The 24179-nt window shown below is 36.8% G+C and overlaps 1 protein-coding gene across 10 annotated transcripts in view; it reads right to left on the reverse strand.

The window, feature by feature from the left end:
• SOX6 (SRY-box transcription factor 6) overlaps window positions 1-24179 on the reverse strand; it is a 374652-nt gene that overhangs the window by 56967 nt on the left and 293506 nt on the right. For 9 of the 10 annotated variants that reach the window (XM_042038377.1, XM_042038378.1, XM_042038379.1 and 6 more), the window contains 3 exons: window positions 10504-10653; window positions 6440-6620; window positions 3699-3889 (listed from right to left, as the gene is read on the reverse strand). In XM_042038377.1, coding sequence (XP_041894311.1) covers window positions 3699-3889; window positions 6440-6620; window positions 10504-10653 — 522 coding nt within the window. The remainder of the gene's footprint in view (window positions 1-3698; window positions 3890-6439; window positions 6621-10503; window positions 10654-24179) is intronic. The other variant, XM_042038383.1, reaches the window with a different exon arrangement.

Raw genomic sequence — 24179 nt, forward strand, 5'->3', positions numbered from 1 at the left:
ATAAAATCTGGGGGAAGAACAAGGAAGGGGAAAATGTTTGAAGTTTTGGCATTTGTCTTCCTATGTCACTTATTTGTGCTGAAGCCCTGCTTTCCTGGGAATGGCTAAACATCTGCCTGGCAGTGGGAAATAATCACTTAATTCCTTGGTTTACTTTACTTACATGCACAGCTTTTGCTATACTTATTAAACTATACTAATCAACCCACAAATTTTCTCTTTTACCCTTCTGACTCTCCTCCCCATCCCACTGATGGGAGTGAGTGAGTGGCTGCATGGTGCTTACCTGCCTGTCCTGACCCACAACAGCACACAAACTCAAATAACTCCACAGAATGGTATCATTTCAGAAGTATAAACTAACCTTAATACTTTGCCAAATGACAAAGTTAGGCTGTCCCAGAGTGCTGCATGTTTTTGTTTTGGTCTTTCTGATGAGTGAATCTCTGTGAGCACTTTTAAAGCTTTGTAGATTTTTTTTTGAACAGCAGAATATGAACACACGCAATTTTCAATTCTGTGTCTGTAACCAAATACAAAGCTTTCTGAGATTTAAATGACACATTTTCTAAAAGGCCTAAGCCCAGGCTTTGAAGTTATGTACATAATTTTGTGAGCGCAATCATTTGCACAACAAACTATTACCAACTATCTGAACTTGAAGACCAGTAACTGACCAGAACTCAATAGCTTTTTTAAACCAGCTGCAGGCAATTAATTTGTCATCTTTTTCTGGTGCCAGCTTCCAGCTACTCATTTCTACAAGTCTAATTACCTGAAGCCAATATCTGAAAATTTGGTCCTGAAAACACAGGGTTCTGATTCTTCAAAAGAAACCAATCCAAAATTGCAACTGTTATCAAAGCTTCACTGGGATTATGACAAAAACTATACGCAGTTTTCTTGGCATACAATTATTTCAAAATTATGTTTCTCTAATTGAAGTGATCTAGCATTCCTGCTCCCCCACCTCCATTTTGACCATCCTGCCCATCATTTTTAGAGTAAAAAAGTATAGTCATAATGTAAAAATTGAAAGGCAGAAGGTGAAGGGGGAAAGAAGAGTGTTCTAGAATTCTTCTTTGTGTGAAGGATGCTTCTGGTTTTAGTGCATTTTATGCTTGCTATAAAATATAAATACATTTTCTTAGTATTCATGACCAAATTAATACTTTTATTTTCTTTAGGATAGGAGTGGGGATATACCATCATTGAAAATGACTGATTTATATCCTGTTCTTTTGCAACCCCTGCCTTTTCTCACATCTGCAGAGCAAGGACAACAGGCCAGCGAACCAAAGGTAAAACCAGAGCACATACTACAACCTTTTCCTGCCTTAATTGTTCTGTAGTACCTGCTACAATAAATAAACCCAGCAGGACTACATAAGGTCACTGAGAGACTTAACAACAGATTTCCCTGCTGCTGTTTTATTCTGAGGTTTTAAAAGTTGCAAGTGCTACAGTGAAAAGCCTCCTCATAAAAGATGGCATTTGAGAATGATGTTGTTTGTATCTGTTAAAGAGTTCCCATTCACTCTGCTATATTTGCAAGCAAAAGAAAATATTTTTTTGCTCAGACTGCCTGATGTATAACCTCAATCTGGAAGCTGTGCATCAATCTGTGTATTGCTAGTAACCGGCACAAAGTAGAAATTTCAGATTATTCACTGAAATATTTACTGACTCTGCTTTAAAAGGTGAAAGATGAAATAGAAACTTGTTATATCGAATACAAGACACAAACATGATACTGAAAATACGCAGGGAAGAGAGTCAATAAGTAAGTGGATGCCATTTTTATACTTATTTTTCAAAGTGAAATCAAATGTTAAGAATTCTTTTAATAGCCCTTATAGCATATTAGATATTTTTAAATGTCAAGCCACTGAAACTCATAAATTTTAAAATAAGCATAATTTTATAAACTCTTAGTACTGATCATATATGTGACATTTATTTTATTTTTATAACCTGGGCTTTAGTATCCTGCCTCTTGATTAGTTAAGACAAACACTGAGTTTACAATTAGAGTGTTGTCTGAATACAGCCTGCTTGATCAGTTATTCATTTCTATATTTTTTCATAGTATCAACTTGTATTAAATGGGGTTTTCGATTATGACATTTCAACTAATACTAGCAGAAATAAGTATTTATTAGACACTGAATCTGACTTGGAAAAGAATTTTTTATCTTGTATGGAAACATTTTAACAAATCTTTTTTAACAGATGCTAAGCCTTTCTCTTGTTTTGAGTGCAGTAAAGAAACTATCAAGCAAAAATATAAAATGCAATTAAAAGGTGTGTATCAATCTTTAATGGGTCTGTTTATGACATTTCTTTACCTTTCTGTGCCTTGCTACAAAACACTTACCAAGCATTCCCTTGTGGGTTGAGAAAAGTTCAGCATATCGTCAAATTCATCATTTAAGTTATAGTTAATATTCTGCTGAGTCTTATACTCAACCTGGACACAAAATTCCTGTTAGTCTTTGGGCTAAAATATGATCTTCCCTCCCTCACCCAAGAAACAAAGAATCTACCCTCTGATAGAGAGAATCGCGGAATTTTTACAGGCATTGGAACTACCTGTTGTTTTGGAGTATTTTAAAAATTAGTCTGAAACACTAGTTGCTGTATAGGCTAATTAATGTGTCAGTTTTCTTTCCATTGCTTACTAAATTGCATCATAACCATTCTATTTGCCGAAGCTTTAGTGATTACTGGGATAGTGCTTTTACCTTTCTAGTTAATGGGAATAAATACTGTGGTATGTAACTGGTTTTGTGTCAGTGGTGAAGAATAACTTGTGTGCTGTATTTGTTGCAGCCCATGGCCCCTCTAGGGAAGCTAACAGAGAAGCATTCTCCATCCAAAGGGCTGCCTTTTTTCTCAGCCAGTTACCAGATCCCCTGCTCTCTTGCCCTGGTGTATATGCAGAGACCTGCTGCTGGAGCAGATCCTGAAGATCTCAGAAAGGCCACAGAACAGAACACAGGTACAAGGAATTTTAAAAGAGTCTTCCTTGTCCTCTGACTGGTCCTTAAAGCAAGTGTGATAGAAACTGCTCCTCACCTTTTGAACATGATCCCAGGTTGCTATTTTGTAAGCTGGATCACGTCCTGCTCAGTCCAGCACTGGTCCCATTATCCTAACATTTTCTACCTTTTACTCTAGTGTGCCATCTCATTTCAGTGATTCAACACCGGAGATTCAACAAAGAATTTTGGTCTCTAACTTCCAACTACAGCTGAGAGCCAAATGCAACCACTTTCAGCTTGAGTACTTTGTTACTTGAACCACAGATTTGAGCACACTCAAATTCATATGCTGGCATTGTAATACTCAACCATGCTAATACAGAACTGCCCTTTGAGCTGTATTTATCAATCCAGCTATTCTCAAGAGCACAATTCAAAATCTGGTGACCACAAGCTTCAAAACCAGCCCCTTTTCCATGTTTCTATGTGCATGCTTACAGCTTTATCACATGAGTGCACAGGACTGTGGGTTTGAATGCTGTGATGTAAACCTAGAGAAGTTTGTAGCACAGCACTGCAAAATGACAAGGTGTATTTAACATGAAATCAGAGATGGCTAAAAGCTCTAAAAAGAAATCTCATATAAAAATAAGAATCTGTTTTGCAGGGAAGAGAAGAGTGAGTGACAGACTGTGGGGAAAGGGGAGGCATTACCTTTTCAATCCTGCAGTTGTTTAGACCCATGTTATTCATGGAGGGCAATTTTCCATCAACACCATGAGGCTGCTGTTGCTGCTGCTGTTCCCTTTGGATTTGCTCTCTCATTTTTCGAGCCTCCTGAATGGCTTTCATTACTGTGTCCTGGTCCCCAAATAGGGCAGGTGAATTAAGACTGGAAAGGATATCTATAAACAGAGAACACATTTTATTCAGGTAATTATCCAAATTGGAATCTGGGGTAAGAACTCTGCTCTCACACTCTTAGAACTGCTCCCAACCAAGATCTGCAGAAGGAGGAGTGGCAATTGTCTGAAGGCTGAATTACTCTACTGAAGTAATTGATAAGCCCAGGCATTTATTTCTCTGTTAGAAATACAACCATTGAGGTCTTGACACACCCTGAGATGGAGCTATCTGAGCATACTCATGGACTCAAATATGTGTTTAAAACAACAACAGTATTCTGAAGCTTAAACTGGAAGCCTTTTGAGGTATTGAAAATAATTAATGAAATTAACAAAGGAGAAAACAATGTTTACTTGGCAATGACACTCTAAGTCAATTCTTAGAATTTCTTTAAAGAGAGAACCATCACTCCAGGTGTTAAGATTTCCATTTCTATTCCAGAAACAGCTCTCACATTTACTTTTTGGGGACAAAGTTCATTATCATGATAAAATGGTTATAAATCTCTAAATCAGTAGAGAAAAAAACAGTTTTCTTTCTATCACTCTGAGCACAAAGAAACTTTTAAACAAGCATGAAATGCAGGTAAGCATTCCTGTTACATCTTACAATGCATTCATGAAGATGAGTACCCCAGATACAGTTTTGGATCTGAGAGAAAAAGACAGCAATTATTTTGTGACTGTTTGTTTTTTGTTGCTGTGATAAAACTCTAATCAACCTTTTCCTACATGGAAGTATTCTCTAGACTGCACATGGATAGGTTTGTGCATATATATTCTAGCTAGGGAATTTTGAGCAATCACACAGTTTTTGTGTGACCCGTGCATCTGCCTGACCAGCAAATGTCTTTTATAAAAGTTCTGAATTTGTTAGTTTTGTGTGCTTACTGACTTACTGACCGTCTACTATTAAAAAAATAAAAAAACCACAACACCAAAAACTAAATCCAAAACAACAACCAAAAAAGGCTAAGATTTTGAATTAACCTTCAAAAATAATTTTTATATCTTTTAATCTCACTGAAGTTCAGCTGAGCAAAACACAGAAAATTCAACCTCGACAGACCCTGAATTATTCTAACATAAAAATGATTAGGTGTTTCTCACACTTTATCCTGTGAACCAGATGGTTAATTTAATACTGTGGCCTAAGTAAGAAGAGATGCAAATTGTGATGTTTTAGAGGGACTGGTGATGTTTTCTGTCTGAATGAAACATGCCTCTCAAAAAAAAAAAATAATGAATTAGAGGAAAAGGAAAGTTTCCAATGCTCTGAACTGTTTCAGCAAGTAAGTTCCATTCTGGATGGTAAAGAAGTTGGGAACCATATGTGCGTGATTTTTAAAGAGATTTAGATTTGTAATCATCTAAATTTATTTAGAGAAAGGTAGCTAAAGCTCTTACATGGCTTGCTGATTTCTGGTAATGTCTCCCTATCTTTTTTTATGCTTAAGGATTGAGACAAAAATTTTTCATGACTTTATACGAAAAATATTTTTGCCTTAGGCACTATTTGTCTTCTGTGGTCCTTTCTCTTGAATGGTCTAGGATTTCAGATTGATACTTTGCTTTCTAATGTAAGATAATGCAGTGATAGTTGCAAATAAATTGACAGGTAGAGTATCTAGCTAGTTGCAGAAAATGTCTTTCAGAGATCATGATGTTCCCAAGTGTTTGGGAATGGAAAAAAAACCATAATTTTTATATATTTGATATATGTATTTAACATATCTATTCATTATTCATAAGTGTTTCTATATATTTTACAAGTACACTTGAGCTACAGATTGTGAATAAGTGGTCTGTAGTAAGTATTTAGTCACTGTTAAAATTTACTGTTTGAACTTTAGGGCTGATCATCTACATTTTGCAGCTCTTGATTCTGTTTCTTGACTGGTTAAAGTAGTCTTCATACATAGTTTTCAGACCAATTTTGTTTCATCACTTAATAAGCTTAAAGAATCTTGAACACAGGTCAAACCCATATGAATTAATAAAATCCTGACAGATGGGCAAACAAATAATAAAAATATGGTCAAATAATAAAAACATGATCAAGTAATAACATAAACTGGCTGGACTGATGCCTTTCTGTATTTATTTAAATAAAAAAATCTATCTATTATCTAGTGAGGCTCTATGGGCATTCTAAGATAGGGGTTTTTTTTTGATCCAGAAGTCAAAATTTAAAAGTTAACTTTGTGTGTATACACCCAGTAGACACCTTTAGGAGAGATATTCATACAAACCTGTTTTACAAGTTTGATATACCTATCTTTATTTACTTATGTATGTATATTTGTATGTATATCCTACATTATTTATTTCTTTCCTGTATTTCTCACACTCTGCCACATATTTTTGGGTACTGTCGTAAAACTTTAGCTTTTGAGCATTCTTTGAAAATCTTCACTATATATTTTTTTTCCATTTTAAAGAGAAATATAGGCCCAAGTGTCTACTTAATTCAAAACTAAGTGTGCTCAGGCTGGGATTTCATGCTGAAAACTTGCCTATTTTCTCCTTTCCCTAGGACAGATTAGTTACCTAAAGAGGATCCTCTTCCCAGAGACCCACTGAGCGGGCTGGGGATGCCACTCTTGTTCGTCACTGTCACAGGACTGCTTTTGCTGGCTGGGAAGAGATTCTGTGTTGGAGATGTTGGGGATTTGACAGGTTCAGCTGTTTTGGGTCGGGCTGAGAGATTCAGAGGCTGAGCTGCTTCATCCTGCAAGAGTTTAATGTAAATAACTATTAGGAAAAGACAAATGAACTCATCATTTTGCAAGCAGCAGTTACTTTACACCTCGAAGACAATACCACATTCCACAGCAATAATAACAAAAGAAGCTAATTATCTGCCTCCTTTAAGATTCAACCAAAGGAAACCTCATTAATTTCTCTGTGTTATGCTTCTTATTTACATTAACTATGTGACTGGATCATTCTTTTTGCCAAATTAAAATTTGAATTAGCTCACATTACAGCTTAATTTCCTAATGTGTTTTCAGAGATCTAAATTAACCTAGGGCATTTACAAAGAATTATTTAAAATTTCCAGCAGCTCAGTAATGCTTTTGCACTGGTTCTATTTGAAAAGTTCCTGGCACTATAAAAATAAGTTATGTAGCTTATTTTTAAATGTATTAGAAACTAAGGAATCAGAAGTACTACTATGAAAGAATCATTTGAAAACCCTGACAGCTCTTTGGCCCACATTTACAGCTGCTGCTAGCTTATACACTCCATGCATCTAATTCAGAGTGCATGTTTTGTTTAGTGAAACAATCTATGCTGGTCCCCCATAATAGGAGATAAGAATGTCATTGAATTCAAATTCCTTTACTTACTAGGGTGATGACTACATGCTATAGGCATTTCAAAATGTATCTTATTTTCTATTATTTAATTTTGCATATTTTACGATATTTTAATATTCAAATGTCATGTTTTTGACAGATTTATGTAAAATCAAAAATATTTTCCGCATAACTGCTATTCTGCTCCTTGTTTGATACTTCTGTATTATTCCCATATTCTGTAGTTATTTCTGCTGCATTCAACCTTTAGTATATCTGTGTGTTTTATTTGTATTAAGACAAGGAACCTTTTTTAAGGGTGTGTAAATCTAGTATCAGCACTTTTATATGTTTTGATACTTTTCATATGCAATGTGGAAGAAAATCTTTCTCACATATGTCTTGTTTCTGTAGAAACAAGTAGAGTAGGTCCATTTAAAAATATCTCCACTTTTTGAAGAAGACTTATTCAAGCAATTAATTTCTTTGATAAGTATAAACATTTGCAGTGCAACCTTCTTCCCATTCTTTGAGCTTGTTCCTTCCACTTAATACATTAAGCAAGACAGAGCACTTGAAAATCTGTGAAATGGTGATTTTCTGTAGTAAAAGAGCCCAGTAAGACAGATCTCTCATTTAAAATATGCCCAGAGCAGAATTATGCTGGATGTAAGAGAATATTGTTCATATTTTAGAACACTGCACTGATCACTTTGAAGCTTAGAATTATGCCGAAACACAATAATACATCACATTATCTCATCTTTTCCATTCTCCTTACTGTCAAGCAGTGATTTAGCAAAGTACATCTGGTCACACAAAATGCATTAAACAGGAAAACATAACAAACAGGTATTTATAATGCCATTGTATCTTCAGCTTTAAACTTTCCCCAGAAAACTGCATGACATTTCAATTCTTCCTGGCCTCGGAGTGTGCACAAACGTCCACACCCTTTCAGTGTCCAGGTGAGAGCAGAAGCTCGAAGGTACAAGGGACAGAGTCCAGCCTGGTGCTTTGTGGCCATGCTTACGTGCAACCTCTTTCCTTGCACAGACAGAAAGTGGCTTCCCTAAACTTTTCCAAGAGTTCAGAGCCCCATTCAGACCAGGCTAGGTACTGTGAACATGCGCACATACAAATCTATGCTACAGAGTTCAATTTTTAAATAGTTTTCCGCCTAGTACTGATCCAGTCGTGAAAGAACTCTAAACACCACCAGAACCTGTTTGTGTGTACTACATGGACAGCATTCTCATTTCTGCAAGGCAACCAAAAAGCCAGAAAACACTCTGGTCACTGACTTAGGGAAAACCTATCATTACTTTTTGAAAGGTCTGACTTCTGTAAAATAATTCCATTAGTTCTGTAAATAATGCATGTAGTTTATACAAACTGCTTAAAAACAGAGAAAATATGGAGGATTTGTTAAGCAATGCATGACCATCAAAACTGTCATGTCTAACAAAGGTAAGAATCTGCAAAGACTGAATATAGGTACTGCTATTAATACCCTATTAATAATTTCTTCATTAGCTATTGGTATTTGTCCACACAAAGCACTTGTAGTTCATCTTTAATATTCTGAATGCAGTAGTGTGCTTAGTAAAAATAACCATAAAAAGACTTCAATTTTATTAACATATACTTTAGTCCATTCAAGTTACATTATGTAGGGAAACCCCCAAGAATTTGCATGTGGTCAATTTTGTAACAGGACTCAGCTGGCTACAAACCTGGAATGGTATTGGCCTTGGTTCAAGAAGATATGTGCTTGAATTTAACCAGGGAAAATTTGACTCATACAGTAAAGGTTTGGTTTGGTGTAGGTCCATTTGGCTCGCTCACTCCCAAAATTACTTTTTCACATTAAAGTAGTCAGTAGTATATTCTCAATGCCATAAATCACTGGTGTTAGGTATCACTATACTATGGCAACTTTGCTGGAACAGTTGGGCTTTGCTTTTGGTGGCTTCTGTATTGACTGTAGCAAACTCTGCATATGTGGTAAATTTCCCTGACTGCTCTCAAGCCTGGCATTGGATTACAAGAGGTAAAATATTAGACTAATACACATCTACAGCTAAGTAAAGTGAATGCTTTGCTAAATAAATGTTAGATCTGGCCATAATGGAATAGTTTTTATTTATTAGTACTCTCAGCCTAGCAAAAAAGTGTCATGGAAATTTATCAGCCCAGGCAGAAATATCTACTCACCCACACTTTACCACGATGATTGATGATAATGAAAAAAACAAATGATATTTTACTCTCATGTCAAAAAATGTGAAAAAAAAAAAAAAAAAGAAACCACCACCCCAAGTGAGTAAAATTTTCTCAGGCTGGTTTGAAGCTAAGGACTGTTTGCCTGTAAGGTGCTAGCAGCCAGCAAAAAAACCAAATATATTCCCTCTCTCTACCCACAAAGTCACTACCTGCCACCTTTAGATCTATTTTAACAGTTCTGCATTTATATCTCTATCATTCAAATTGGTAAAATAGCTGAATGCTGATTTTTTGTACAGTTTGGAGTAAACTCGTTCTGAGCCTGTTTGGTCTCATGAAATCCGGAACCACCCTGGGAGAACCCAGCAGGAGAAGCCAGGCAGTCCCACCCAAAGGCACTGGCTGCTCCACGGGTTTCACAGGGAGCACAACACTCATTCCAGGCTCCTGGCAAATGCCATGTTGTAGCTGCCTGGTTCCAAGCAAGTGAGAATAAGCAGGCACAAGCACTCGGCGATGGCGCAAAACCAGCGAGGAGCAGCACGGTTGTCAGCAGCTGTGTGAAATCAGCAAAAGTCAAATCAATCTGCAACAACACAATGTTTTCCCCGGAGCCCTGACTTACATATTCTTTTTATGGGAGGCTTTTCCAAAATTGTGGAATTAAGTACAGCTAGAGATTGGTAAAATAATTAGAAGCTCTACAGTCTCTCTCTTACCCTAACAATATAAGCCAGCACCACATTTTGAGATACTCAAGAGTTCAATGTGAAACAATTCATGAAATGGATGCCATTCATGCATGTTACCAGATTACAAACTGAAATCTTGAAAATATCACATTTTACTGATGAATCTGTTGTGCTGCCTGTGGTAGGAAGAGGGACGCCTGGTATTTTTGGAAACAAGAAGTGAATGCATTCTCTTCCCTTCTCTATACTGATAATACAGCATTGAAATGGAACTTTTTATTTGAATATTGAAGAACTGTAACGTGGCTCAACTTCCAACTGTGAAACAATTACAGAGACCATTTGATTTCACTGTCCTTCTCAAACACCGACTCTTTTCTTTACTGAGAAATACCTTAACTTGAGTTACCGGGCTGGTCCCTCTCTTCTCATTTTTCATCCCAGTGGGTGAAAGTGCCCCTGTTGTATTTGGTGGCTGTGGAGTAGATGGCATTTTGGCTCCAGGAGAAACTTGCATGCTTGCCAGCTGAGCTGCATACAGTTGCTGGAAGACAAGAAGATATACATATATTCCTGCAATACTCCTAAAAAAAGAAGCTGTAAATGTACTTTTTTTTTTCTGGTGTTTCTTCTCTTAAAGGATCTTTTTCAGCTCTTGTTTGTGGCTTCCCTTCCTGCTATTTGCAAAAAGACAAAAAATAAAGAAAGACTGGAAAACTCCCAAACACCAATATCTTTTTTCTTCATTTGACTTTTGCTGATTTTTCTTGATTTTTTTTTTCCTTCATAATGATGGTCGTGGTATTGAGCAAAAAGTTACACTGTGCCTGAATGTTAAAATCAAAATTGGTAAAATTATATGGCTGTTTATGAAAAGGAGGTATAAGCTCTTGTCAGAAACAACAGTAATCCAGGTCTTTCTATTCTTACCTAGAAATTAACCACTAACTCCAGAAACTTTACTGGGAGCTGCAATAGGAATGGTTTCCTACCAAAAGGCAAAGTTAAAATGGCTAACAAGGTATGTCTTCATCTGTGTGTACAGTGACAAATCTTCTATGAATGCCAATAATGAATCTAGGCCTTAAAAATTCCTGTAAATAGTGATGGAAGTACAAAAAACTCTAGTGGAGCTTTTCAAAAAGTTTAACTGAAATATAATAAAATACTTTTATATTAAAATAAACAATTCCAACCAATAAAAAGTGTTTACTGAACAAAACTGTATTGGTTCAATTTCTTTCCATTGACCAAACTTAAACCCTCACCTTGAATTAGCATCATGAATAATTCTTCTGCCATAAACAGGGAAGATCTTAATCCCTCTTCTACACATAGATCTACATAAACTTTGCCTTATTAGTGAGAAAAAAGCCAGGTGGTTTGTATGTAATTTCCAACATTACTATCATTCAGATGGACAAATAAAAAAAATTACAGTAATCAAAAGCAGACCTTTCAGCACATGTAATTAAATGAAAGCTTAATAAAGAATAATTTGCAAGAGCCAGATGTGCTTATGTCATAATTGTTGCTTTCTTTGGAACAATTTTTCTAATATAACAAGCCTCCACAGAAATGAAAGTTACACAATGCTGTAAGTTCAGTTACTCAGTGGCGAGACAAATGCAGGAGGGAGGGGCAGAGTCACAGCTCAGGGTGACAAATGAAAACTATTGTTTGTTTGTTTCCTTCCCCTACTTTTCAGTACCACACAGAGACTACAAAAGGATCACAGATTAATGTTTTGAAATTAGTGGTGTTTAAATATTTTGGCTAAGGTACCAAGTTTTTTCCTACGCTAGAGGAAAAAGATTGAAAATAGAAAAAGTTCCCAGCTATTGGTGATGTCCTGGAGTGAAAAGGAAGGCTTTCATACAAAAGTGGGTGTTTTTTCCCCCCTACTTCTGGGATCTTATCCCTTTTAGAATGTTCTTGAGGTCAACCTTTGCTTGCTTAATAGGATGCTCTGCTTAAATGAGAGTAAAAAACACATTTCACAAATTTTGAAATCCTGGACATTCTCAGCTCAGGAATAATCAGGCACTGCACTATGAAAGAGATAACACAATAAACTTGAATATAATTTAAAGACAAAACCCAACAATTACAAGGCTTTCTCAGTATTCTGTGGTTTGTCTATAAGTACTTTTCCTTTTTTTTTTTTTTTAACTAATTTAACATCTTCTTCAACTATCTGAAAAAGGTAACTTATATTTTACTAAAAGAAGACAAAAACTTTTGTACTTACAGTACTATGCATTGCACTTTCAAGAGTGTGAAAGGAATTCTGTGTATAAACATACTCAGATTTATCAACAAAATTTCAAAGGAATTTTCTTCTCAGGTAAGCCAGCAGGGCACAAAAATGTGGGGTGTAAGTTATTCTTTCTACAGTATTCCATTTTTCACAGAAGATAAAACTTTATTGTCATTTATGGCAACTAAAATAGTGTGGTGGGTTGACCTAGGCTGGCTGCCAGCTGCCCAGCCAGCCAGTCTCTTCCTTCCCCACTTCAACAGGATGGGGAGAAAATAAGATGGAAAAGCTCATGGGTCGAGATAAAGACAGGGAAAAGTCTTACCTATTACCATCACAGGCAGGGGAAAAAAAAAAAAAAAAAACAACCTAGGCTTGGGAAGAACTTATTTTTTCTAATTTACAATAGAGTTGCCTGGTGAGAAACAGAGATAAATACTAAGGACCCCATCCCTGCCATTTCCCCTTGAAAATTTCTTGACCAGATATTTCAAGATAAATGCAAAGATAGATACACATGGCACCAGTCAGAGCAGGACTTGCTGGTCACCTGAGTCCCACCAGGACTGGCAACAGAAACACCCACAGCACATTAAGGGTTAACATCAAGAAAAGTGGGCTTTTCTAGTGACTATCTAGGAAACTGTTTGATTTTGGAAATGCAAACAGGAAAAGTGGAATAAAATTAGAATTTTTCACTACTCCCTTCCCAGGGTGTTGAGGGCTATACTGCAAGTCCTGTCAGGAAGAAATGTTTCTAAGGGATGACAGAATAAAAGAAATTTTATAATAATTCATGACTGGCTTATTCCGAGGTCTTAGCACTGGCTTTATCCTAGCATTTCTATAAATTCATTTTACAACATAAAAGCAAATGTATAAATAAGTAACAGTAATTGGCTTTCTGCTTTGCTTAAAGCAAAGCTGTTCTACAAGCAAGTACAAATACTGCAAGAATTCACACCAGCACTAGCAACATTGCTGTGTGGACTGGAAGGCAGCATAAGTTTTAAATACCAGTTTGTATGGGGAGCTAGCCAGTCTGGAAAAATATGGGCATGCCACCACTGCAGTGAAAAAAATGGATATTTTTGCAAATACCACTGCTATGGCTCAAAATGGCAATTTAGGACCTCACATTGAGATGGTCAGATTGTGAAGCTTTTATTTGCAAGATTGAGGAGAGGAATAAAACCCAAACATTGAATGAATGTTGACTGTTGGCTTTTAAAGCTCAAAAACAAAAGTTTCAATGGATTTTTTTCAAATGAAATTCTAACCAGTGAGTGCTTGACAACTAAGTAAAAAAAATTTTGATCTATGCCTATCCCATAAAGAGAAGAGTATTTTATAATCCTTATGCTAACCACTGATTCAGAGGGCTCTTGATTACAAATTAGATATTCAAAAACATCAAGTATTCATGATTGTTTTAAGAAGCCTTAAAAATGTATAGTCTGGTTTTTATTTTTTTCTCAGAGGTCACAAACTTAGATTCTTACAATCCACTTCCCAGCATCTATATATAAGTAATGCTGATTTTGAGTTCTTCAGTGCTCCTCAATAGCTAACAATTTTCAAGCCAAGCTTACTTAAGGTATATGAAAAAGGAGGCAACTTTGCAGTTTTCAGAACCAGGCTTCTTCTAATGTCAAATTTGACACTGAAGAGTGGGATTTTGAAATGCCACAAGTCTCAGGGCAATGGCAAATCCCACATTTAAGCACCTATGAACTTACAGGCTCACGGAGTTAAGCACTTGTTACTGAAACTCTATTCCAGCTGTAATCAACTAAAAATCCGAGGGGAATTTATGAAAGTTGGAGGTCACTATAAGTTTGAATTATGTTCATTTACTTAAAAAAATTTTCAAACAGGTAGGAGAGTGCTGTACTCAGCATGTGTACAGAACAGCACAAGTGCACACTGATTTTTTTCCCTGGAAACAGCAGAGTTCACACTAAGCCTTTGTTAGAGCTTAGAGCTATAACAATTCAAGAGAAATTGAATGGCAAACAAGAATAATAATCCTGTTGTACTGGTGATTGTGTTTTCTGCTTCAGAAATTGCCTACAGAATTTGATGAATTATTTCGATTTCACTTTTCTTATAAAAAGTATCATCCACAATCTAGAATTTATCTAACAAGCTATGAACTAATAATAGACCATCTTGACTGATGCAAATGTTAATACCTTTCCTAATGCCATCTAAGTTTCCAAATGCCTTTGTGAGATATTTTCATGACACAGAAACATAATTGCCTTCACTGCCAGTATTCATTCATGCCTTGCCAGAAGACAAAGGCCTTAGGCTCACACACTGCTCTCACAAGTTTCAACATTTTTTCATCTAGTTTTTTCAGCTAGCTTTCAATAATCAAAACTCTTTCATTAGCTCAAGCCCCTTTCCCCATGACGTTTGTCTTGCACACAGGTCTGTGACGTTCCTGGACACATTCTCTGCTGAATGACACTGAGCACGGCAAATAAGAACAGAGCAAAGCCTTCTGTGCACCAGATGTTTTCCCTTTTTTTTGCAGCAGGAATATTCATACTTATCTCTTAGACTGCAGCATCTGTGTCTAACAGAATGAATAAAAGTGAAGAATTTTGAGAATTAAATGCTTATTTAGTGGCACATGGTGAGGAAAACAGAATGGGCCATAGAATCATAGAATCACTAAAGATGAAATAACCTAAGATCATCAAGTCCAACCACTAGCCTTGCACTGCCATGTTGACCCACTAAACCATGTCCCCAAATGCCACATCTACATCGAAACCCTCTTACCAGGGGCTTGTCAAGGACAGCTCCTAGGCAAAAAGCTGGTTTTGAGAAGATACTTCAATGCAGAGGAAGTAATCAACTGGTGCACAGAAGAGAGGGAGCCTCCCAGGGAGGAAATGGAGGGACCAGTTGCGCTTGTATAGGAACAAAAAGGCAAGGGCTAGAGACATTTCAACTGACTGTGTGCTGAGGGAGCACTTGGTCACAGCTGTGGGGATATAATTCAGATGTTATTTTTGCAGCAGAATTCTGAAGAAACTGTAGGAAGGCCATGTGTGAAACATGGAGATAAGAAAAAGAGTGGTTGCAATACTCAGTGTAGCAGATAATCAAACTGTGGGTGATGAGGGCTGGCCCAGCCCGATAAAATGCAATGGGTGTACTTGGAAGATGCATCTCCAAGAATTTCAGCAGAAGGTGCCTTGCTTGAAGTAGAAAAAAGGATCTGTTCTAGAAACTTTCACCCTTTTATTTTCTGTTCAAAGGAAAAATGCTAAATTTCATGAACCCTGATTAATTCTGAAGTCTTCCATTACTAAAAATGGAAGTCCTATGTTACATCTTCAACAAATACATTTGCTACAGTAAATGAAACTGAACAATAAAGCTACTGAGAATCAAGTAAGAATCCTTATTTGTCAGCATTTTAAATGAATTGTGCAAAGCTGAAATATCGTATTTATAGAGATGAAAGTTCAGCTATTTAGACAATGAGTAATTTGGTTTCTAAAGATGAAAAACTCTAAGGAGTGACTGCAAGTGCTGTTGAAATCCTGCACTACAAGAGGTAATGCAGTTATTTTTTCCATAGTATATTTAGTAAGTAGTGTTGCAAAGCCATAATACCAGCATTTTCCTTCTGAGAACATAACATGCAATAATAATACTTAGAACTATCTGATGACAAAGGGTTTTTACAAGCTCACCAAAACCAGCAACATCTTTACTATTTCCAGCACATATTTCTGAAAGGAAGCTACTGAAAGCAAAAAAAATCACACCTTCAGTGGGACTGCTTGTTTTTAATTATTGGTGTAGTAATGTTTGAAATAAACTTGATGTCAAACAGATTAAAGGAAAGAGAGTCTCAGTTTGAAAAAGTTTTTCTTCTCTTTGGAGGAAGAGCAGATTAGTGGTCACACCCATGTTTTGGGTGTCACAGATAATAACTATGGAAATAAAGTTTAAGTGCTGAGTCCAGTATCACTGGTATAACCCTCAGCAGTTCAGGAAAGGCGATCCTTTTCAGAAAGCAGTGTAGAAGCATAAATATCCTACTCCAAAATTTTAGACATATTGTAATCTAAGTGCAAGAACTGCTTCTAAACTAACATTAATTGTACTCATTCTTTCCCACTTTTGTCTATAAATATCTTTTTTTTTGTATTGGCACATCTTCTGCACCAAATATGTTCAGTGACTAACACTGCAGTTGAGTGCTCTGCTGCAGCACCAAGGTAAGAAATGGAACTATAGACTTATGTATATATATCAAGGAAAAATAAAACAAAAACCCTAAAGGGCTGATTTTCTCTTTAAGGTTCTTCTTATATAGATCCTTGGAGTGAAAGGTGGGTTGACAGAAAACAATATCCAGAACCACAAGACAGCCTAACACCAGCTTAACCGTGTGACAAACTCCCGGCCTGTGGAGTCTGCCAAGGAGCCAGGTGCCATCCCCAGAAAAACACCTTCTGAGGCACAGCATCTGTGTCCTAGCAGAGCTCTCCACACAAAAGGAGGAGGAGGAGGAGGAGGAAGAGATGGAAAGGTGAACATATAATTATTAAGGAATTGTACATACACATGAAAGCAACACTCAGTATAATTTAATAATCTAAAACCTGGAAAATCAAAGATTAGCTGAAAAAAAACAAGATCCCTTCAAGATTGAATATTGTATGCTGAAAGTGCATGTTTCCTTTTTTTTCTGCTACCTGTTAAGAGAGTGTATTTTATAAATTTATGATGATGAAATTTCCATGTCACAGAAGCATTTTCCCAGTTTTTCCAAGAAAATGCTAACAAATGAAAATAAGGTGAGTTTTACAGACCTTTTAGGATTGTAGGTCAGATTCTCATTTTCACATGTGCCACCACACAGATGATAAATATCTTACTATTTAAGAATCAAGTTTGCAATATCATCTTAACTCAGAATTTTATGCTAAATAACTGAGACTTATTCGGCTCTACATGGGTGTATCTGAAAGTGCATTGATCAAGCACAGCTACATGAAATTGGAATAAAAATTAGGGAAAAAGTGCCTAATTTAGAATCACAATAAATAAAAAGTAATAATTATTGAAAATACTTCTTTTCCTCTACAGAATCCAAGTGTCATAGTAGATGTGCATAGTTTTCCTGTAACAGCATCATATTTTTCTGTCCCTGTTTTCTCATGTCTAACGTATCCATAGTGGACATAACGTTCTGATTTTAAACACCCATAGATCACTCTGCTGCAGTCTGCTCAGCATTAGAGTGTGAAGAAGTAGAGAATATTCACCTAATACACCAAATACCTCTGCAAAAAGGCGTTAAGGTGCACAAACAGCAGCTAATGAATTATCATAACTAATGTCATAATAACAAAGATTGTTGCTGTGATTATTTATGCGCTTGCTGACTAATGTGCTCTCCGATTTATTAAAACCCAATATGTGCAAACAAACTAACTGTATTTGTGAAAATACAAATAATACATTTTGTAGTCACAGGCAAAGTTAGAGGCGTTCAGTTTTCCCTTTACATTCATCTGTGTGTCTACTGAAAAACATTCTTTCTTAGCCAAAAAATTATTTTACCAGTTATTCAAATTCCTTCACTACAGAGCTTTTGGTTAGTTTGTTGTTGTTTTGGTTTGGTTTTTTTAACTATTAGAACCAGTAATTTCAGTGTCTGTCAGTTGCTATTATATATAATGTCAAGGAGAATTTTTATGTGGCCCTCAATTCCCCTCAGTTCCTGTTGTATTCCATGCAATACATGCCTGTATTGCTTCACTCTCAAGCAGCAAAATAACAGTTACCTAATTTCACCACTGAGTGTCTGCCGGTCCCAACTCCTTTCACAGACCACAAATTCATTGTACTGGTTCAGAAAAAGAAAAATCACTCCCATCTCTTCTGCTGCCCTGCTGTGGCTAATGGCCAGCCCGTACTGAAAATAAAAGAATCTCTCCACATTTCAGATACTGCAGCCTGTATTGTTGCAGTACTGCAAAATAACAGCTTTATTTTGTTAAAAGGGCCTAACTTTAAGTGGACCATGGAATATTTATGGCTCTCAGTAGTCCTTTGAAAGAGTTATCTTATGTTTTTATGCCGATCATGGGTCAGAGGTTCAAATCAGCACTTCTTTCTGTCACTCCTTATATGTTTTACTATAATTTACAGCTCAGCAAGAGGACTCATAAAACAAAAGTATCTATTTTACTTCAGCAACTAATTCTAGCTAATCAAAGCTTTCCAGCAAAACAACCCAGCATGAAACTCTGCGTGGAAAATATGCAGAGAACAAAGCGTTTTGTCAAATAACACATCTCATGATGTAAACACATATGTCTCTTATAGGAAATTTTATCGCTTCCACATTATCGGCACACAAAAGGAGCATTCTTGTTGCAGACCTGGTGTGACTGTGGAGCCATCGTCATTGGAAACAAGAGCCTGATTAGGTTCCCACACAGATATGAATAGATTTTCTTTTTTTAGTGTAATGCTGCCTTTCTTATTTCTTAAACAGACTAGTAATTGTGGCTGTAAAAACAGTGGATTGTGTTTGGACGACATTTGTTTCTTCATATTTTTTTTAGCTACCCAATGACACCAATTATCCCATATGGTTGTCCTCTTCTGGAAAGTCTGAGTTAATCCACAGCTGTGAAGATGAAGACGCACCCAGCAGGCTCTAAATCTGGTGGGTCTCTTGTCTGTTAATAAAGTCCACAGTCTGCTGGACAGATGTTAAGAGGATCTATATAATAAGTCAGTGACAAAGATCCAGATTTCTTCTGAGGAAAACAATTAGCAAAGACATATCTATTCTTCATAGTTTTTCATTTCTTGCTTCATCTTTTGGAGAAGAAAATTTTCCTTACTCCACAGAGGAGTTCCTCAGCACGTACAATAGGTCCAGCTCAAAATATGAATGGACTAACAAACACACTGGCATGTGTTCTGAAGAAATGATAGATCTTATTGTCCACGACCTATTCCTGCATGCTGTGGTTCCTGCACTATTATTTTGAGTTCATTCATCATATTATGGGGAGAGCCTGAATAGGTACTACCAGCTATAAAATATCTACTTAAATTTATGACCTAATGGGAAATGTAAACTGAAGATAAAATTACCATTTTACTAGGTTTTTGTTTAAAGTTATTAACATTGTCTTTTCTAAAATAAAGGGATTATAGACAGTAGTTTTCATCCCCAAGGGTCATGCTGATGTTCTGGGGGGAAAAAACAAACAAACAAAAAGCCAAAACAAACCAAAAAACCAACAAAAATCCTCACCAAAAAAAAACACCACACCAAAAAAAAAAAACAAAAAAAAAAAAAAAAAAAAAAAACAAAAACAAAAAAAAAAAAAACAGACACCCAAGCCAAAAAAACACCCAAAAACACAGGGAGAGAATGCGCACTGAGAAGACACCTGCAGCAATATCCATGTTTAGAGCCTTACTCACTTTTTCCTCTCCCCATCTTTTTCTCATCAGGGCCTGACAGCACAGACATCCAACCCCAAAGTCTCTCTCAGTTACAGTCATTTAAATTTGGAGAAAAGCTACAGACTTAAAACACATGCACCAGTGCAATAAAGAGCTAACTTGCCTTCAGGCACATGTGCATTAAGGTGCTCTCAAGATCACTTCTGTTTCGTTCGCAAACTGTATTTCTTGTTCTTTTGACCTCCTCCTGCTTTGACACAATGAATTAGAAGCGGCCATCAAAACAGCTCTCTCTGCTTTGCTGCCTGAATGCAGGAACTCTCATGTAGGCTGCATCCCTGAGATCGTGCCCCTCGGAAATCAAATGGCTTTGATTTCATTGAATTATGACAATTAAATACAATCTCTCAGCAACTGCCTGTTCACAGCCTATTTACTGTAAAGCTGTGGAAAAAGCCAAGAAAGAATGCTTAGAGCTCAAATAAATTATCAATCACTGCAAGTGGCTAACACAATGTACATAATTTGGCACCTGGCAGTTGTCTCTGTAATATTCTGTTTGTTTCCCCTTTGAAAGTAAAGCTGATGGTTTATTAGTTTTACAGCAAACCTTGACAAGTTTTCAAGACAAAATGTCAACCCATCACCCTATGAGGCTGCTGGGAATTTTTCAAGACAGCATGAAAATAGCAAAAAGAAAAGTTTACTCTCTGCAAAAAAGCAGTAATTCAAAAATACATCCTGAAATTTTTATACAACTAAAGTTCAGACAGTACATTAGATATATCACCACAGAATATATACAACATTGTGTCTATTGAAAGAAAATGACTACTCAGCTCACAGAGTGTGATACTTAAATGAGAATTCCAATTTTTCTAATGTCACTGATTCAAAAATCTAACCCTGTAAAGTATAGGTACTGATCCTCAGTCCCCCAGAGAGAAAACTAAATTTCTGCTATGTCAGAAAAGAGCAAAGGGTTGGCCAAAAGCTAACAGGGGGAACAGAGTAACAGCTACCAAAACATACAAATAAACAAAACAAAACCAAAAAAATGTAAAACATATAGACAGAATTGAAGGCCTTCTGTGTCAATATGGAGCTCTTACTTTCTGAAAAACAATTCCCTTGTGAAGCCACTGACTGGAAGGAGAGGCAAAAATCCTCACTGACTTGGCGGCCATGTCACACCTCATTTCACTCTTTTTTTTTTTTTTTCCCCCTTTCCAAACAGACTGAGTGCTGGTCTTCTGAGAATATGATGCTAAGCCACTTTTCCTGTAGAGTTCTTAAACTGGGCCTCTGAGAAAGGGTTTGATACAATTCAATGACTGAAGTAATACCTTTGTCCATCTGAGCATTAAATGGCCCATTGAAATACAGTTTAGTTAGAATGAATTTCAGTAAATGGTGCTTTCTAATTTTTATTATTATTATTATTATTATTATTCCTTTATCCAACAGATTACAGCCTGGACCTGAAAATGCAGTTCAATCACTTTTGGTTGCCTCTTAAGTCAGGCCTTTAGCCAGTGTTAATTAAATATAACCCCTTCAGAATACTGGAGGTTAAATGAGAGCAACAAACTGGTCATCTTCAAAATATTACCTCATGCTCTCCAAAAAGCTGTATTCTGTTTGGGAGGGCCCTTGTTTAAACACATTGGTCTTAACAATAAAAATTTACTGGGAGCAGGGAGGAGGAAAACCATGCTAAGTGCTATTTTATCCAACAGTAATCACTAAACATTAAACACCTATTTCCATGCAATATACCATGTCCATTGTGTTTAAATAACACACATCATAAAGGAAAGTGCTGCAGCAGACAATTTAGGCTGTAGCCGCATATACAGCAGAATTTTCAACTTGATAAAGTGAAACTATAAAGAGTCGATGCATAAGTCAGACAGCTTCCATACCTAATATTCTTCCCTGCAGCTATTAGAAGTTCACATTTTTGTCTCTAGTAGGCATGCACATTAGTTTACCTACAATTTCAAGTATTCAGTCACATTTTGTTGTCTGTTCCCTACAATTTGACTAGAGCATGAAATTGGAAAGTAGTTGAAATTGTCGTTTTTTCATCTTCGTCATTTTAAATTAAAAATGGAGGCTTTTGTGCAAGCTATTTGTTCGCTGCTTTGTAAAAAGTTTCCTAAAGCATTCATAATAATTTTACCATCAGTTGAAAGTAAGCTTTTTTACACATGGCAATTAGTCTTGTCTTTCTGAACATGACTTTACCGTAAAGACTCCTCCTTGACTATCCCTTTGTCCCAAGATTCCTTGGAAGAACGCAACCAAGCGATAATTCAGCATTATTGCTGCTCCAGTGCACTAATCACTTAAAGAGCAGTGAGGACCCTATGTTTACTGCCACAAGGCTCCTCCAGCCTCCCAGCCTAAGGCAGGCTTCCCAGGCCAGCAGCATCCAGATGTCAAGAGGAATATCCAAGTCCTGATGCAGCATGCCGCTCCATTCCAGTATGGCCCCAACATCTGTTTCATCTGCTGGCGTACAACCTGCCGGATACACGGAGGCCACCGCACAAAGCAGGGGACGGAGGGAGGCTGGGAGTGAAATGCTGCAGTTGCACAGCTCACTGTACATATCACTAAAATCTCTGTATCAAGCAAATATCAGGAAGGACAATTAAAAAAAAAAAAAGCTACTTTCTACATGGCATATGCTTAGCATTTTTTGTCCTAGAGGTGCAACAGCCCATAACACATTAGCTTCTCATCTTACTAACTTAACTCTGGTTTCATTCTTTGTGGTGTAAGGAAAGGACAAAAATAAGGAAAAGCACAGAAGCACATAACACAAAATTCTTGTTGTGGTTATAGCAACTGCTCCTTATAAAAAAAAAAAACCACCAGCCAAAAACACAACTTAAAAATGAGACAAACTTAGGCATCTCCTACATATTTATAATTTCCTATAGATAGTAACTCAGGGGCTCAAAAACAATAAGCATCTTTTGTCTAAAAGAACATTGTAACAATGTAAACATTGACATTTTATCTTGAGGCATGACAAAAACAGCAAACATTTTAGTTGATCTAGATTAAGTTCTGACAAGGAATAAAGGCGTGCTAACTGTTCTCATCTCTTCCACTTTGTGTATCTATTCTCTTGTATTTTCACTAGCAACAATAATGGAATAGTTGCCTGCTCCCATGTAAATTCTTTGAGTTGTTTATGAAAGCAAGATCAAAGCCCAAACTGAGAGTGCCTCTTTTTTCCTGCTGTATTTTCTTCTCAAGAGGAGGACCTAATGAGAGGCTGTTAAACCAGGAGTCTTGCTCTGCACTTACAGAGCAGGAGCAGTCTCACAGTGCAACCTCCCAGCTCACCCTTTTCCCGTCCAGGCTGGGGACACAGCTCACCTCTGTGTGCCAGGAGACAGGAACACAGAGAGCAGGAGGCACAGAATACTCCTGTGTCCCACCTCGGCATGGGGCGAGCACCTGGCTCCAGGAAGGAGGACTCATCCCCCAGACCTTCCATTTAAACATTCCCACCCTCTGTGCACCTGAACAAGTTGCTATTTTCCCTGTGCTCCTCCTGAAATGTATCCACTGCTGCTGCAATACCACAGCACCTGAACTAGGAACATCTGAATACAACCATCAGGTATTCCCAGTAAAGATAGAATGTGACCATTAATAAAACCACTATTCTAATAAAATATTGTAAATATCAAGAAAAACATACTTTGTCTATAGCCATTTCCTCTGCGGGAGGATAGCAGAAATGTCAGTAAAACCTTTCTCTTAGGCACAAAGATTTGCATTCCTTCATTTAATGCTGTCAGATGCCTGATATGCTACTTTTTGATCACAATTCTCCTGTTATTTACCATGCACAGGAAAGAACAAAATAGCCTTATCTTTGTGGTTCTCCCAGATTATATATTGTGCTACACATCTTGAAAATTTGCAAAAAATCTTCAACATTTTTTATTATTATTTTATAAAGTAACTGTGAGATGCTCTGCTTAAGTTTCTGGCAGAAAGCCAGTCACAGAACAGGACAACAGCATTTGCTTGAAAAAGTAATTTCAAGTTTCCAGTAGATGATGTTCTTTGAGAAAAAATGTGAAATGTTAAAGATAAATCTGTATGTGATTTTCCTATGTTTGCCACTATTAGAATTTGCTATTGGCATTTTCCTAGCATAAATTCCTCCTTATGAAAATTGAGGATGGCACTAAAGGCAGCTAGCTCACTTAGGAAAGCAAGCAAGGACCAGGCAGCATGGCTCCAAAGATACCTGCAAACAAAGGCTCTGATGTTTTAAACTCCTGCTCTTCTATCCAAAGAAAACAAATAAG

Source organism: Corvus kubaryi, unplaced genomic scaffold (genome assembly GCF_017639235.1).
Source record: "Corvus kubaryi isolate FWS band 111438036 unplaced genomic scaffold, C.kubaryi_AGA036_p1.0 37392, whole genome shotgun sequence".
NCBI lineage: Eukaryota > Metazoa > Chordata > Aves > Passeriformes > Corvidae > Corvus > Corvus kubaryi.